This window comes from Elaeis guineensis, chromosome 3, assembly GCF_000442705.2.
Source record: "Elaeis guineensis isolate ETL-2024a chromosome 3, EG11, whole genome shotgun sequence".
Lineage (NCBI taxonomy): Eukaryota > Viridiplantae > Streptophyta > Magnoliopsida > Arecales > Arecaceae > Elaeis > Elaeis guineensis.
Genome location: NC_025995.2, coordinates 126,168,221 through 126,184,627, shown reverse-complemented (window position 1 = coordinate 126,184,627; position 16,407 = coordinate 126,168,221). Strand labels below are relative to the sequence as shown.

The 16,407-nt window shown below is 36.4% G+C and overlaps 1 protein-coding gene across 1 annotated transcript; it reads left to right on the top strand.

The window, feature by feature from the left end:
* Positions 1-9,977: 9,977 nt before the first annotated feature.
* Positions 9,978-14,850, top strand: LOC105040266 (syntaxin-32). Its single transcript, XM_010916722.3, has 5 exons — positions 9,978-10,628; positions 12,405-12,655; positions 12,782-12,951; positions 13,464-13,667; positions 14,557-14,850. The coding sequence occupies exons 1-5, from the start codon at positions 10,391-10,393 to the stop codon at positions 14,714-14,716; spliced, it is 1,023 nt and encodes a 340-aa protein (XP_010915024.1). The 5' UTR covers positions 9,978-10,390; the 3' UTR covers positions 14,717-14,850.
* Positions 14,851-16,407: the final 1,557 nt, after the last annotated feature.

Genomic DNA, 16,407 nt, shown 5'->3' with positions numbered 1-16,407 from the left:
AAAAATAATTTCAAATTATTTTCTCCTTTTATTTTTTTAAAAAAATATTTTAAATAAAATCTTAAAAAATTAAAGAAATAAAATATACCATAAAAAAAGAAAAGATGAGAAAGAAATGGTAAAAAAATATAAGGTATAATTTTGAATTAAAAAAAATTAATTTTAATTCAAATAAAAAATATCATTTCAACTTACTTTTCCCATTTAAAATTAATTTTTTTAAAAAAAATATTAAAAAAAGAATAAATTAAAAAAATAAAAATGCCATAAAGAAGCCATAAATTTAAAAAAATAGAAAAAAATTAAATCATAATTTTAAATTTGGAAGAAATAAAATTTTTAATTTTAATCAAAATAAAAAATATAATTTAAATAAGAAACATCATTTCAAATTATTTTTTCTATTTAAAATTAATTATTTTTTTCATACCACACCGTACGTACCTGTTCGTACCTGTATCAGATCGAGATGTATCAGTACGATCCAATTCATCTCATAATTAAATTATTCGATATATTATTATTATTATTTACATTATAATTTTTATAGTCCTTTTAGCATAACTTTTTCTCTCCTAATGTTCTGAGACACATTCGAGTATGTGTATCCATATGCACAAAGCATAATATCTGATCACTTAAAATTAAATAATATAAAATAAAATTAATATTTAATATTATTAAATAGAATAAAAAATCAAACGTATAAAAAGTAGTACAATAAAAATATAAAAAATACTAAGTACAAATATAATAAAGACTAAGTCCTACAAGGACGTCGCGGTGCTCGTGCTCGCTTGGACCTTCTCAAGAAGGTCCTCGCCAGCTGCTCCTGCTGTGATGGCTCCTCCTCTATATCAGTGGAGGAGATCTGCTGATCATGCTGCTCAGGAATAACTGATGCTGTCGGATCGTCTACGGACTGAGAGACTTGTTCAACCCTCTCATCTGGATACACGGATGGATCTGAAAAGAAAGTATCATACTCATGTGGCCAACTGGTACCCGATGATGTTATCTGGGGATGTAGGAAGAAGAAGGCGCTACCATCTGTGGATCAAAAGATGGTGGCATCTGTGCAGCATCTAATGATGACATCTGCGGAATATGCAGTAATGGCATATATGAAACATTTGGTGACGGCATATATCTCATATCTGGCATCGAAGCTGCTCCATACCAAGGTGCACAGCTATATAGGTCAACACCAATCGCCACCAATATTCTGAAACTTGTTCTCTCTATCTCTCACAGTATCTGAATCCGTTCGTCCTCATCAGTCGTAGATAAAGCACGACGAGCGTCCAACACAAGATCCGACATAGAATCAGTCTACAAAATAAAAATAAAACAGTTAGTATACTGTAAAATATTAAACAAAAATATAACATAAATAACATAAAGTAATTTTCGTAATCTTACCAAAAGACGCACAGTAGAACTCTCGCCCTCGTATCTAGAAACTGCATACCGAGGCTGTCTAATGACTCGCACCGTAATGCTAAAAAATCAAGCCATGTAGTCATCGGTATATGAACGGCCTCTCAAAATTGGATCACCATGAACAATGTGATCTCGACGTGCATCCCAAATATCGATGTACTCTGCATGTCAGATACGTTAGTCAATACGAGCTCTCCCTTGTCGATCAATACGATGAAGTCCTTGGCTGGTATCAAACTGCTCTGGGATGCCCTGAATCTGACCAAACTGCCGCAAACACGATCGAAAAGATGCCACTCTACCACATCAAAACAAATAAGTGACATCCTAGCAGTCCATATGTCATGTCCAACTGTATACATCTGTGGCAGTATAGCAAATATCTCATCTGTATATGGCTCCCACAAAAACTGATAGAGTTGAAATAAAAAAAATTAGTAAGCTAAAATTTTAATAGATTATGAATACTATAAAATGATATTTGTAAAAAATTTAAAATTTATCCGTCTATATGTATCAACTAATGTATCCAACTGGCACCTATAAACCCGTGCCACTCTCGTCGATACGTGATGAACGTTGAATGCAACATTCCATCTGTTTCACAATCTACTCATGTTAAATAAATTTTATCAAATTTAAAATAGTAAGTTTGAAATAAAAAAAATAATATTTCGATACCTATATTCCAATGGTCCGTCTAGTTTGAATGGAACATCAGGATCCTACTGCTCTGATGGCATCTCGAGCAACTGTCGTCGTAATGAACTGATAGTCGGTATACGTTCCATACCCAAATCTGCAAATTTCAAAAAAATCATACATGATATACCCAATATAAAATATAATTAAATATTAAAAATAAAAATTTTTAATTCACATACCTGTAATAATACAAGATAACCACCAATCTCGCTCTGATCAGCATAAGAACCCCACACATAGCTCTGTATAGGCAAGCTAGTACTGCACTGCCCCAACTGAGTCGACGAGCGAAGTCTAAATCCTTTAATAATGGCAAAAATATCAACTTCATTTTATTCGATGAAGTATCGGATAACAGGACACCACTTAACAAACGCAGCACCTGACCCCTAACATACTGCTGCACCATCTCCTCTGATGCATCATCCGCAATATGAAAATATCGATAACAATCATCCAAACACTCAATCCTGAGTCATGAATGATCGAAAAAATATGCGTCGGACTTAAACCATAGCAATCGCAAGCACAAAGCCTGCCACTCCGGAATGGTAAGCGTGGGATCAACTCCGGTAACTGGATCGTCATCAACTGGTAGTCCAGTAAGGATGCCGACATCCTGTAAAGTGATGGTCGCCTCACCAAATGGAAGATGAAATGTGTGTGTCTCTGGACGCCATCTTTCAAGCAAATCGTAATAAGATCAACATCCATCTGTATACGATCAATCCGATATACTCCATAAAATTTCAGATATCGTAAATAATCTAACACTCTATGTGGGATGTCTTCTGTCATCTAGAAGTCAGCATCGGATCGTCGTAGATGAAGGTGTCTGGGCTCCTGTAATAAAATATAATAATTAGATAATATATTTAATTTTTAAAATAAAAATTTAAATAGTAAATAGGATTGGAATGCTTACGTCACCATCTAAAATAGTCTGTGATCGATGGTGCTCCTGCAATGTAAAAATACTGCTATCTTGAGGATCGAAATACCACAGATCGTAAGTCATAATACGCTAATGAATCTAAAATAACGATATTATCACAGGTGTATTAAAAAATAAGACACAATATATTTTAAGAGAAATATATTTTAAACACAATATTATCACACAATACAACTTAAACACAAAATTCAGTTCATCTCAGGATATTAAACACGTATATTCAAATACAATCTCACAGAAATACATAAAATAATGACGAAAATAAATCTTCGGAGCCTTTAATTTCTTCCACTGCTTGAAGTTGAAGTATGTTGAAATATTCTAGGACAGCGACGGTGGTCATAACCCTATTCTCTACAAATGCCACAATGGTTTTACTTCTTATTTGCCTATCATCCATCTCATTTTGTAGTCTTGTTGACTTTGGTCTACCTTTCTGCTTGGGTCTCAAACGATGATGATTAGAAATATATTTGAACATACGTGTATGCATCCAATAATCTTCATGTGGTAATGGATTAAAATCACCGTTCCAAGCATTCATATATGCTGTAATTGTATATGCATCATCCACAAAACCACTACAATGTACAGCAATTTTTTGACACACAGCTAAAATATGTGAACATGGATATTTATACATGCTCCACTTTCCACAAGAATATTTTTTTTCAGCTAAAGTAACAGTATGAAAATTTTCTCCACCTCGTAATCTTGCACTTGCTCTCCTCGTAAGCACTTCATATATACCTCTTTGAAGGTTGAATGCTGTTACTCGGTGCTGGTTAGCTTTAACTTGATCTTCAGCAATCTTAATTGCAACATGAGGAGTAAAAAGATTATTTGGATTCTCCTCTACATATCTCAAGGCTTGGGCATGCCTCGTATTGAAGTATTTCACAAGACGATATATCATTTGAATACAAGCTGTAATTGGCACATTTCTAGCTCCTCGTAAAATACTGTTAAAAATTTCCGACAAATTTGTAGTTAAGACACCATAGCGCAGGCCATCATCATATACCAACGTCCACTTCTCTTTTCTATCTTGGACAACCAGCTCTAAGCCTCTTCATTTACTGTTCTGATCCTACCCATGATAAAGTTGAACTTGCGAACTTGATGAGCATTTCTGCTTGCCATACTGCTCTTTTCAGCTGCACATTTTTAAAATGAGTGTTGAAATTACTGCAGATATATCTTAAACAGTATCGATGATAAGCACATGGTGGATTCCATCCAATAGACTCATCTACGATGGTATTTAATATACCTGGATGCCTGTCAGAAATTAAGCATATTCTATTTCTATCTTTAACGATATGTGTTCTGAGCTGGAAAAGAAACCAACTCCAACTTGCAGTCATCTCCTCATCCACAATTGCATATGCTAATAAAAATATCCCATTCTCTGCATCAATTTCTGTTGTAATTAACATCTTACCTTTAAACTTTCCATACAAGTGCGTGCCATCAATGCTGATTACAGGACGGCAGTGCATAAAATCCTGGATAGATGGTTTGAAAGCCCAAAAAATATAATTTAAAACTCGAACATTGAAATTCACAGTTTGAAAAAAATTTTATGAAACAACTGTACCGGGATTTGCATGTTGAAGTGCGGCTATATAATAGGGTAATTTAGCATAAGACGGCTCCCATTCTCCATAAATATCAATCAATGCCTTCTGCTTTCCACACTATGCTTTCCTGTATGACACTGTATATTAAAATTGATCATTAACGGTTGCCATAATAGCTTCAACTTTAACATCGGGATCTTTCTCAACAATATGTCGGACTAATGTACTAATCATCCTTCCACTGACATGTTTGTGGTCTCGACTCAATTCCATAAACAAACAAGTGTGAGGACCCTCATATTTTGTGATTTAAAAATATCCATATTTTTTCAACAATGCAGCACGAAGTCTCCATTTATAATTTTGAACATTATCTGATGATGCGCATCATACGGACCATAATTTCGAATGCGATTGAACTACATTGTATGTCCGATGCTTCATAATGTGATAAAGATCAACAGCACTCCTTACATAATCTTTATTCTCAAACATTAGACCTTTAGAAAATTCAGTCATCGAGGAGTCCCAAAATTGATTGTCAGAGTTCAATCTTCGACCAGCACTAACACAGCCACCATCATCTAAATTTATATCGTTAAAATATTATGGAGGTTCGTGCAAACGAGGTTGAGGTTCTTCCACATTAATATTAGCCTGAACATCTTCATCATCATTTTCATCTTCACCATCATCATCATTACTGCTACTGTCCTCATCCATCCAACAGTCTTCATCTTCACTTTCATCTGACTCAAAGCCTAGACTATCAAAATTTATTCCACCGACTACCCAATCATCATTTTCTATATGAGTGTCGTCTCCCGCACTTACCACTACTTCTAGCAAAGGAGAAGTCACCATAGCAGAAGACATAGGAGAAGTTACCATAGGACTCTGAATAATTGGACAACTAGGGCCGGCAGTAATGGAATGTTGTTCTACAAAAATGGCCTTAACACTATCGGTTTGCACTATAGGAGTTACGAAAGGTGAGGAAGGTCCAACATTATTATCCGCTTGAGTTAAAAGCCGACTATGATATCCAAAGCTTGGTATATCTTCCTTTTCAATATATAATTCTAAAAATCGGCATTCTGAATATTTCAAAGAAAAGATCAGCATTTCTTCGACATCTTCATCATCATCAATTGGAACTAAGATATATTTGCTCTGCATTAACTGTCCCGACAGATTAGGAGATTTCTATTTCAATTTTATTTCATATTTTTCTTTATCTACAGAAAAACTGCTGTATAAATGATCCAATAATTGTTGACGTGATAATGATGAAGATACTCTAATCATCCGATTTGCAGGGTGACTGTACTGCACATCAGTTTCATCATTCTGTATAATACCATCATAATACAATAGTACACGAACTCGAGTACTAGCCATTTTCTCAGAGAAACCTACAATAAAATCAAAATCAAAATATTTAGTATTATTAATTATTTTATCATTTCAAAAGATTTACATGATACATGCATCATATCATCAACAAATAGGTACAGATAGATCCTATCCCATTCGGGAATTGTATTAATTCTATAGATTAATTATATTAATTAAACGATACGCAAAAAAGATCGAAAGAAATTTCGACAGTATTTCTCCTTAGTTCTCCCCACATGACTCAAAATGTGTGAGGAGAACTAAAGAAAAATACTGTCCGAAATTTCTCTCGAACCCTCCGCATATCATTCGAATAATGTAATTATCTATAAAATTAAATACAATTCTCAAACTGTCCAAACTGGACAATCAATTGACCAATGTATATATTTTATGGTACCCGTACAAAAATATATATTTAAATATATATTTTATACGGATATTGTAGAATATTTTACATTAGTCAATTGACAGGTCTACGTTTTCATGAAATACAATATATTTTAAAATTTTTAAATTACGATCGAATTGAATTTTAAAATACATATGAACCTAATGAGATAAAAATAAAAATAAAAAATAATGAGATAAAAAGAAAAAATAAAAAGATTGAAATAGACGGCCCGCCGCGGGGGCCGTCGCGGAGCGACCGTCGGGGCCCGATGGGGCTTGCTGCCATCGCGGCCCATCACATGGGACCTGCCGTATCCCACTGCCGAGCCCGCCGCCGGAGAAGGGGAGGGTCGGGGCCCGCCACAGGGGGCCACCGCCGCACCCCAGTGGGGCCCGCCGCCCCGACCCCCCGACGGGACCCACGCCCAGCCCCCGCGGGGCCCGCCCGCGGCCCATCGTCGGGGCCCGCCGTTGGGGCGCATGGGCCGTCGCCGGCCGTCTGTCGTCGGCGGCCAAGGAAAAAGAGGGGCAGAGATAGGAAGAGAGAGAGAGGAAGAGGGAGAGGAGGGGTCAGCCAAAGGAAGGGGCCTGTCGGGGCCCGCCGCGTCGGGCCACCGCCGGGCCGCCGCCGGCCGTCTGTCGCCGGCGGCCAAGGAAAAAGAGGGAGAGAGAGAGAGGAAGAGGGAGAAGAGGGACTGGCCAAGGGAAGGGGCCCACCGCGGGGGGCCGCCGCCGGCCGTCTGTCACCGGTGGCCAAGGAAAAAGAGGGAGAGAGAGAGAGGAAGAGGGAGAGGAGGGGCCGGCTAAGGGAAGGGGACCGCCGGGGCCCGCTGCCGGCCGTCAGTCACCGACGGCCAAGGAAAAGGGAGAGAGAGGAAGAGAGAGAGAGGAAGAGGGTGAGGAGGGGGCCCGTCGTCGGGGTGCGTGGTCGGCTGCCAGGGCGCGCGGCCCGCCGGCGGCCCTCTAACGCCGGCGGCCAAGGAAAAAGAGGGAGAGAGAGAGAGGAAGAGAGAGAGAGGAAGAGGGAAAGGAGGGGCCGGCCAAGGGAAGGGGACCGCCGCGGGGGCCCGCCTCCGGGGTGCGTGGGTCGCCGCCGGCCGTCTGTCTCCGACGGCCAAGGAAAAAGAGGGAGAGAGAGAGGAAGAGAGAAAGAGAGAGGAAGAGGGAGAGGAGGGGGCCGGGGCCCGCCGCCAGGGCGCGTGGCCCGACGCCGGCCCTCTGACACCGGCGGCCAACAAAAAAGAGGGAGAGAGAGAGGAAGAGGGAGAGAGAGGAGGCAGCTCACCACCGTCGGGAGCTCGCCGCCGTGCCGTCGTGCCGTCGGAGAGACGTCGGAGAAGGGAGAAGGGAGAAGAGGGAGAGGGGGGAGAAGAGAGAAAATGCCATTCCCTTTGGCATTCTCTCTTTTTTTTCTCTTTTCCTTTTTTTTAATTTTTTTATTTCTTTCTTAATTTCTTTAATTATTTTTTATAATTTTTTAATAAATAAAATTAATTAAAAATAGGGATAGTAATTTGAATGATAATTTTTAATTTGAATTAAAATTATTTTTTTTAATTTATAATTATAATTTCTATTTTATTACATTTTTTCCTCTTTTATTCATTTCTTTTATGGCATTTTTTCTTTGAGAATTCAATTTAAAATTTTATAATTTTAAATTATAATTTTAGTTTTCTTCCATTTTTATCTTTTTGGCATTCTATTACTTATTTTTTATTTAAAATATTTTTTAAATAATTAAATTTAAATTAATTTAGTTATTTAAAATGATATTTTTTATTTCAATTATAATTATAATTTTTATTTCTTAAAATTAAAAATTATAATTTTTGTTTTTGAATTAAAATTACAATTCTTATTTTTTTCAATTCTATTCTTTTCTTTTTTTCTTTTTATGATATTTTTTGTTTTTTACAATATTTTTTTCTTTTCTTCAGATATTTTTTTAAAAAAATAATTTGAAATGGAGAAAGTAATTTGAAATGATATTTTTTATTTGAATTAAAGTTAAAATTCTTATTTTTTTTAAATTTTAAATTTACAATTTTTTTTTCACATTTTTTCCTCTTTTTTTCATTTTTTTATGGCATTTATTTTTCTTTTATCAAAATTGAATTCAAATTAAAAATTTAATTTTTTTAATTTAAAATTATAATTATATAATTTTTCTATTTTTATGAAATTTTTTAGGCTATTTTTTTATTGGTTTGGAATATTTTTTAAATAAATTAATTTGAAATGGAGAAAGTAATTTGAAATGATATTTTTTATTTTAATTAAATTTAAAAATTTTATTTTTTTTAAATTTCAAATTATAATTCTTATTTTTTTCAATCTTTTTAAATTTTTGACTTTTTAATGCCATTTTTTTTAATTTTTTATTTTTTTGATTTTTTTTTTAAATTAATTTGAAATGGGAAAGAATTTAAAATGATATTTTTGAATTAAATTTAAAATTTTTATTTTTTTTAAATTTAAAATTATAATTTTTATTTTTTCATATTTCTTTCTCATTTTTTATTTTTCTATGATATTTTTAATTTTTTAAATTTTTAAGATTTTTGTTTAGTTATTTTTTTAAAAAAATTAATTTGAAAAGAAAAAAATAATTTAAAATTATATTTTTTTATTTAAATTAAAAATTTAAATTTTTATATTTTAAATTTCATTCAAATTTAAAATTTTTATTTATTTATAAATTTAAATTTATAAATTTTATAATTTTTTTATTTTCTTCTATTTTTTTTAGGGGAGAAAAATTAGAAAACGTCGTTCAAAATGGCGTTTTTAAAAATTATAAAATTATAAATTTTTATATTTTAAAAATTATAAAATTATAAATTTATAAATTTAAATTTTTATATTTTAAATTTCATTCAAATTTAAAATTTTTATTTATTTATAAATTTAAATTTATAAATTTTATAATTTATTATTATTTTTTTTTAGAGGAGTAAAATTAGAAAACGCCGTTCAAAATAATATTTTTAAAAACGTCATTCAAAATGATATTTTTAAAAATATTATTTAAAATAGTATTTTTAATTTTTTTTTTAAACGATGTCTACGTAAAAATGATTGATGATGTGGTTTGGATAAAATGCCTTTGAAAATAATGTTTTATTTTTTTTATATTAAATTTTTAAATAAATTAAAATTTATATTATTTAAATAAATAATTTTTTTTATATTATTTTGAAAAAGGACACCATCCTGTTATCCACCGTAAACGTGTCCTGTAATAATTTATCGTAACAATTTCACAGCTGCAACGTGTAGTGGCAGTTTGGGTGTACGGCGTAGCCATTCGTGCGTATTTATTTTTCCAAAAAAATGGAGATCAGAAAATCACAACCGTCTGCAGTATCATACACGTGTATCGGACGCGCTGGATTCTGCTAGCCACGTAATAATGCCCGCTGTTTGTTCCCATGTAGCTCAGCGTCGGCGTGGATAAATTAATTTCATGGCTCTTCATACCACCGTTCTCTCCAGCTGTCGGGGGCATTTTGCTCCTTCACCACGAAGGCAGGCCAAAAGCTCCCCTTCTTCGGATCCATCGTTTCTAATCGCGAATTGGAAGAGTTTCTTCCAGTTTTCTTTAAATCGTCCCGATCGATCACTTCTCCGTCCCCCTTGGTTACCCAAAAAAATCCCAGTCACCCCTCATTCCGAGACGCCGAGCCGGATCTGGGGTTTCTTTCTTCTTGAAATCGCGATTTGCATCGGTTCCTGGCGTGATTGGCCTCAGATCTGGAAATTCGGGGGGAGTTGGTGACGATTTGGAAGAAATTATTTGGAGAAGATTGACGCTGGAACCCTAGTAGTTCGAGTGATTTGCGGTGCTTCTTGGCCGAATTTGTTTGCCGTTGGTGCTGGATTTTGGAGATACCAGGGTTTCTTTTTGGAGATGCATCCGAGATCAGGACAGGCGTCTTATCGGGATCGGACGCAGGAGTTTCTGACCGTCGTCGAAAGGTTAAAGAAGTCTTTCTCGTCCGCGCCCGATGCGCCGAGCAGTAGCGCTGGATCGAAATTGGAGGGGCAGAAGACCGCGGTATCGATTCAATCGGAATTCAACAAGAGGGCTTCAAAAATTGGGCTTGGGATCCATCAGACTTCACAAAAGCTTGGGAAACTTGCAAAGTGTAAGTAAATAATTCACCGATAGTCTTGCTTCGTGGGTGAATAGTCTTTATCGTTGCCTGAGGACCACACTTTCGTGTTTCTTTACCCTTTTCCGATGATCGCCATAAGTTAGAAAAGAACGGGGCTAGAATTACTAGAGATTTGCACCATCTTGGTTTCTTCTTGTCCAAAGGTTTCCAGTATACGGGTGTTAGAAACTAGCCTAAACTTTGTGACATCTTTGTAAGGTCCCTAACTAAATGGTGCTCTAAGAAGAAAGAATGTTAGATCGTCAAAGAGAAAGATAATGCTCAATTTTGTCAAAATTAGTCTTTGCATGGTGTCATTGTGCTTGACAACTGTACTCCGTTAACGGCCTATAACTTGGTCCTTGTGAAGGTTCCATGAGTGATGGTAAAATCATGAATTAGTCAAGAGTGATATAAAGGTGAAGGTGCGAGAAGCTATTCGGAGTAAGTGAAATGGCTTTAGTACCATCCCCTGGTCCCGCTTCTCATGGCTTTATGCTCTTATCTTTGATTTTTATTCCACGATATTCAGAATTCTCATCTATAAAATGATGAAACTTTTTGTTTAAAACTCTTATGATGTTTGGTTCGGTGCTTCTAAAATTGAGATTTTTCTTAAATTCAGTGTGATGTTTAAAGCATCTCAAAATTACAGAATCACCAGTGTGGCTTTTCTTGTCTACATAAAAACTAAGGTTTTATGACGTTCTTTGGAAGGCATCAATCTTTCTGTATCTCACGTTCATAATTTTATATGACCAAGATAGAGTTACATCTTAAACACCAAGAAAAAATTGCAGACATTATATCTAGTTTTGCTTTTCATGATTTCACTTTTCTGGTAATTGGTGGTCTTGGGACAAGAATAGTGGGTAAGGAATAGTTCACTAAGCTTGTAAAGAGTTCAAAGATGAGAAGGTCTTGTCCAAGCCCGATCGTTTCCTGAACCTTTTTACTGATGTCTGCCGAATTCATTAGTAAATACCTCAACTTTTAAATTTTAGAAGTTTTTTGCAGCAAGATCTCTGAGTGATCATTTTAGAGAAAATTTTACACTTAATCGGCCTTCAGATAGAAATGTTAAGATTATTGTGAAAGGTCTGATAGATATGTTATAACTTCAAATCAGAGCTATATTATCTTCTCCAATTGATTTACTTTATCATTAGTAATGTCTTGATGACCTCCTATTTATTGTTGATGCACAACATAACATGAATAATTGTGTATGGGATGAACTTATAATTGGCCTGCAATAATATGGACGATTCTCCTTTGATAATGGCAGAGTGAAAGCCAATTGGTCTTGTATACTAGAGGATTTATTGGACTAGGAATTGTATGATGGTCATTAGATTCTCCTGCTGGTGGGCATGATTATGTTTGTTTGTGATTGTTAGGGTTTTAAGGGTAGGGAAGCTTTTGTCTTTATGATTGTTTAGTTCTACTAGTCAATGCTGTCATTGGATAATGGCAGAGTAAAAGCTATTATATCTTCCTGCTGGTGAGCATGCATATGTTTGTGATTTTTAGGGGTCTGGAGGCTATGGAAGCTTTTTGCCTTAACCATTGTTTGGTTCTACTAGTGAATACACGACATCAAAGTGCATCAGTGTCATGTGTATCATTATAAGTGACCACCCTCTACACAATCTTTCTGTTTTGAAATATGTCCCGGAACTAAGTCCTTCAGATATTGGTTGTGCAGCCATTTGTCTTTCCAATTGGAGATGGTCAACTGCTGCTAAAATCTTTTCGTTTTTGCAGTGGCAAAGCGAACATCAGTTTTTGATGACCCCACGGTAGAGATACAAGAACTGACAGCAGTTATCAAACAGGATATTAGTGCTTTAAATTCTGCGGTTATAGACCTGCAACTCCTCTGCAATTCACAGAATGAAAGTGGTAATATTTCCAGTGACACTACCAATCATTCAACCACAGTGGTTGATAATTTGAAGAACCGCTTGATGAGTGCAACAAAGGAGTTTAAAGAAGTACTGACCATGCGAACAGAGGTAAATTAAAAAGTTTACCTCCTTCATGTTTGGCTTAACCTGCTTTATTCCTTTGGTTTGTTTTTTCTAAATGTTTGTATTCTCTAGGAGCATGAAATCTGACTCTTGCATTTATTATATATATAGAATTTGAAGGTTCATGAGAATAGAAGGCAGCTGTTTTCTTCATCAGCTTCAAAGGATTCAACCAATCCTTTCATTCGACAACGTCCTCTGGTTTCCAGGGGAGCACCTGATTCATCTGCACCCCCAGCACCATGGGCAAATAGCTCAACATCTTCACCGTTATTTCCCAGGTAATAATGTCATGATATATAAGGGTCATAGTGGTGGTAACTGTTACTCATGTTATAATTTGTTAAATCATTTAAGAGATGGGAAATTTTTATTATTTTTATATAGAAAGAGAAATTACATTTCTCTCTATGCATGCATCTTGCAAGATGAGGGGTCATAATATGTCACTTCTACTAATCATCTGGAATCTTGCTGAGAAGTCTTGCGAAATGCTATTTGTCAGTGTTGTTTTCCTGGAAAATGGATTACTCTCTTCTTTTATTTATTCTTTCTTTTGTATAGCCATTCTCAAACTTTTGTAAGCTCATATTTCGATCCAGAAAGCTACCACCTATAGATGGAATAAAATTTGTAGCCTTTCAATAAAAAAGATAGATCTAACTGTGCCAGGGCACTTTTATTTATGGAAGTGTTCATTACTTTTAACAATTCCTGACTTCAGTCCACAAAATCTTCTCTGATGTCTGCTGCTAATTGATATGCTCCTGATGTTTTTTTCCTGGATTGCTAGAAAGAAGATGAATGGGGACCATTCCTCATCAACTCAGCCATTGTTGCAGCAGCAGCAGCAGCAGCAAATGGTTCCAGTACAGGATAGTTACGTGCAGAGCAGAGCAGAGGCTCTTCAAAATGTTGAATCAACAATTCATGAGCTGAGCAATATATTTACACAACTAGCTACCATGGTGTCCCAGCAGGGAGAGCTTGCCATCAGGTTATGTTCTTTTTATTTTTCATTTTGAGCTACCTATTCTTTTATTGTTGTTTTATGCTTGAGACCTTAACTTGATTCAGTTTGGATCGTCTTGCCCTGGCGTTTAAGACCTACAATTCCCAAATGTTTAGGTCATTTCTTATATTGGTGCACTCTAACTTTCTTATGCTTGACTTTTCCCTTTTAGGAAGTCATGATTGAGTGTAGAAAGATGAACATTTTTTTGTGCCCTTCAGGCTGCTCTGTGCCAAAAACTGTAGGAAGATCTGCATTGTGTGCCTGTAATTAAACAAATTCTAGGTTATGTGCATTTTATCTCCACATATACTACCATTTGCTTCTGTTCATTGGAGTGTTTTGTTTGCAACTGAGTTCACTGGATTGCTTTGCTTCTTTGTTAGTTCCCTTTTTTCTTTATACATTACTTTCACATCACATATTTAGACACACAGACCCCACCAGAGCATGCGCATGCACACATGCATAACCCAAGCAAAGAATATCTCCTAGATTTATTTTGTGAAAAGGTCTCAGCATAAAAGGAATTAACAAATTAGAAGACAAAAGTCTGTAGTGAAATAGCTGTAAAGTGTCTAATGAACTTCAGTTTTACAACAAATATGCCAGTTTTTTTTAGCCTCCTTTTTTGTCTTGTGATAGACAATGATGGCTTCGGATACATAGAACTGACCCTAATGGACTGGTTGTTATGGTTTCTTTTTTTTTTTTTTTTTTTTTTCCTTTTTTGGAGTTGGGAGGGGGTGGGGTGTGTTTCCTGGTATGGCCAGTGAGTGTACAGGATATATAAAGCTGACCTTGATGGACTGATTGTTATGATTCTATGATCCAGTGTGGCACTTATGACCAACTGATGTTAAAACTATGACAGGATTGATGAGAACATGGACGACACCTTGGCTAATGTAGAAGGAGCACAAGGGGCACTGCTAAAGTACCTTAACAGCATATCATCCAATAGGTGGCTGATGATCAAGATATTCTTTGTGCTGATGGTTTTTCTTATGATTTTCCTATTTTTTGTTGCATAATTCTTATCAAGGCATTAAGATCACCATCTTTTTGTCCGATAATTGGCTATGCATAGTGTTTTTTTTTTCCCTTGCTCACAAGTTATTGCCACATCTTTTCCATCGAATGATTAGCGGCTTTGCCGTATTTACCATGGCTTTGCTTTCATTGAGTTTGTCCTGTTTCTTCCGATGAGGTAGTTGATGCATGGCCCCGCTGTCTGAGCAGAAAGCGCATAGGTTCTTCAAGACTCCGTGGCATTGCGTCATGATAACCAGCCCCTATTGAGGATGACTATGTTCATCTCTGCGTAGTCTGTGATACATGCGCTTCCCAATCCTACGAGGTTTGGATGGTTGCATTGATGCTGCAATCTTTCTTGTGTGCTAAAGGGCAATTGTTTATGCTTTTTTCTATAAGAAAATGTGAAATTTATTGTTCTTAATTATATCTGCCTTGGAATCATATTTGTATCATTCTTGATCCGAGTTTATTTTGAGTAGGATGATGGTTTTGCAGTGGGAGTGGAAGTTGAGGAACAGAATTATATTTTTGATAGTGTAGTTGGTCACATATTTGGATTTTCCTCTTCAGCTTCCATTATCACGAGAAAAAAAAAAAGGCAGCTTCTGCTTAATTAAGCGGTTCTTGTTTTCCTGTTGTGATAATTTTCTTCCAGGACCCCAAGTATTTCCAGTAGGCTTTGGCACCGCAAAAGATCCGGAAGATTTATTTGTGAACGGGCACGCGGTGGGAGGCTCAAATCACAGTAACTGAGTGGAAATGTAGATACGATAAACACCTTGCCGGGTCAGATGATGTTTGATTGGGGATGGGTACCCGGTGGAGGTGATCCAGGATATTTGGATTTTGACACTTTCTTTCTCTCATTGGCTGATCTTCTTCAGTAGTGAGATGAGTGATGGCTTGCGGATTTGTGATCTCATTATCGAAAATGGTATGCGCTGGCGAGTGCAGGAGATCATTCGATTTTTTGATGATCTTCTTACTGATTGGATTTTTGCCATTTCGATTTCTGTGCACTTTAGCCAGGACGTTAAGATGTGGGATCATTTTTGTTGCATGAGGGTTCCTCTTAGGGATTTCTTCTTGATGTGTAGTTCGGTATCGATCAGGAGGATTGAGGCTGCATGGATTTAGAGAGTTGTCACTCATCCGAGGATGAAACTCTTTCTCTGAAAATTCGTCTGGAACCATCTTTCGATGCGGATACTTCTCAGGGATATGGAGATCCCGATCTCGTGTCCGATTTACGGTTTGGAGGACGAGTCAGTTGAGCATGCCATTTTGCATTACCCTAGGGGTAGTTTATCTGGAAATAGGCAGGCAGCCACCTTTGGGAGTTGAGTATGGATTCATGATTTGTCCCTTTTTTGGATTTCATTCGTCAAAGCATCATCGACAAAATGACTGCTGTAGGTGGTCGGATGGTCTATATCGTCTATCAGATCTGGCTGTCCAGGAACAGCTTGATCTTTGAGGGTGATGTTGTTCCTGCTCATCAGATTTTGAAGAGAGCTATCTGCCTTGCTGTGGAGTACATCTAGTTTGATACTGCTACATTGTCCCTCGGTAATCCCAACTCTTAGAGCTTCCTTGCTGCTCCGGCAGCGATCCGCAGGGTTTTATCCATCTCCTGGGAGCCCTCTCTTTTGGGATTTGTTAAGGTGAATTTTGATGGCAGTGTTAG

Bases quoted from the DNA above. Each gene is read 5' to 3' on its own strand.
- LOC105040266 (XM_010916722.3), top strand. From the start codon at position 10,391: ATGCATCCGAGATCAGGACAGGCGTCTTATCGGGATCGGACGCAGGAG. The intron at 10,629-12,404 runs GTAAGTAAATAA...TCGTTTTTGCAG, and splicing joins GCTTGGGAAACTTGCAAAGT to TGGCAAAGCGAACATCAGTT. The intron at 12,656-12,781 runs GTAAATTAAAAA...TTATATATATAG, and splicing joins TACTGACCATGCGAACAGAG to AATTTGAAGGTTCATGAGAA.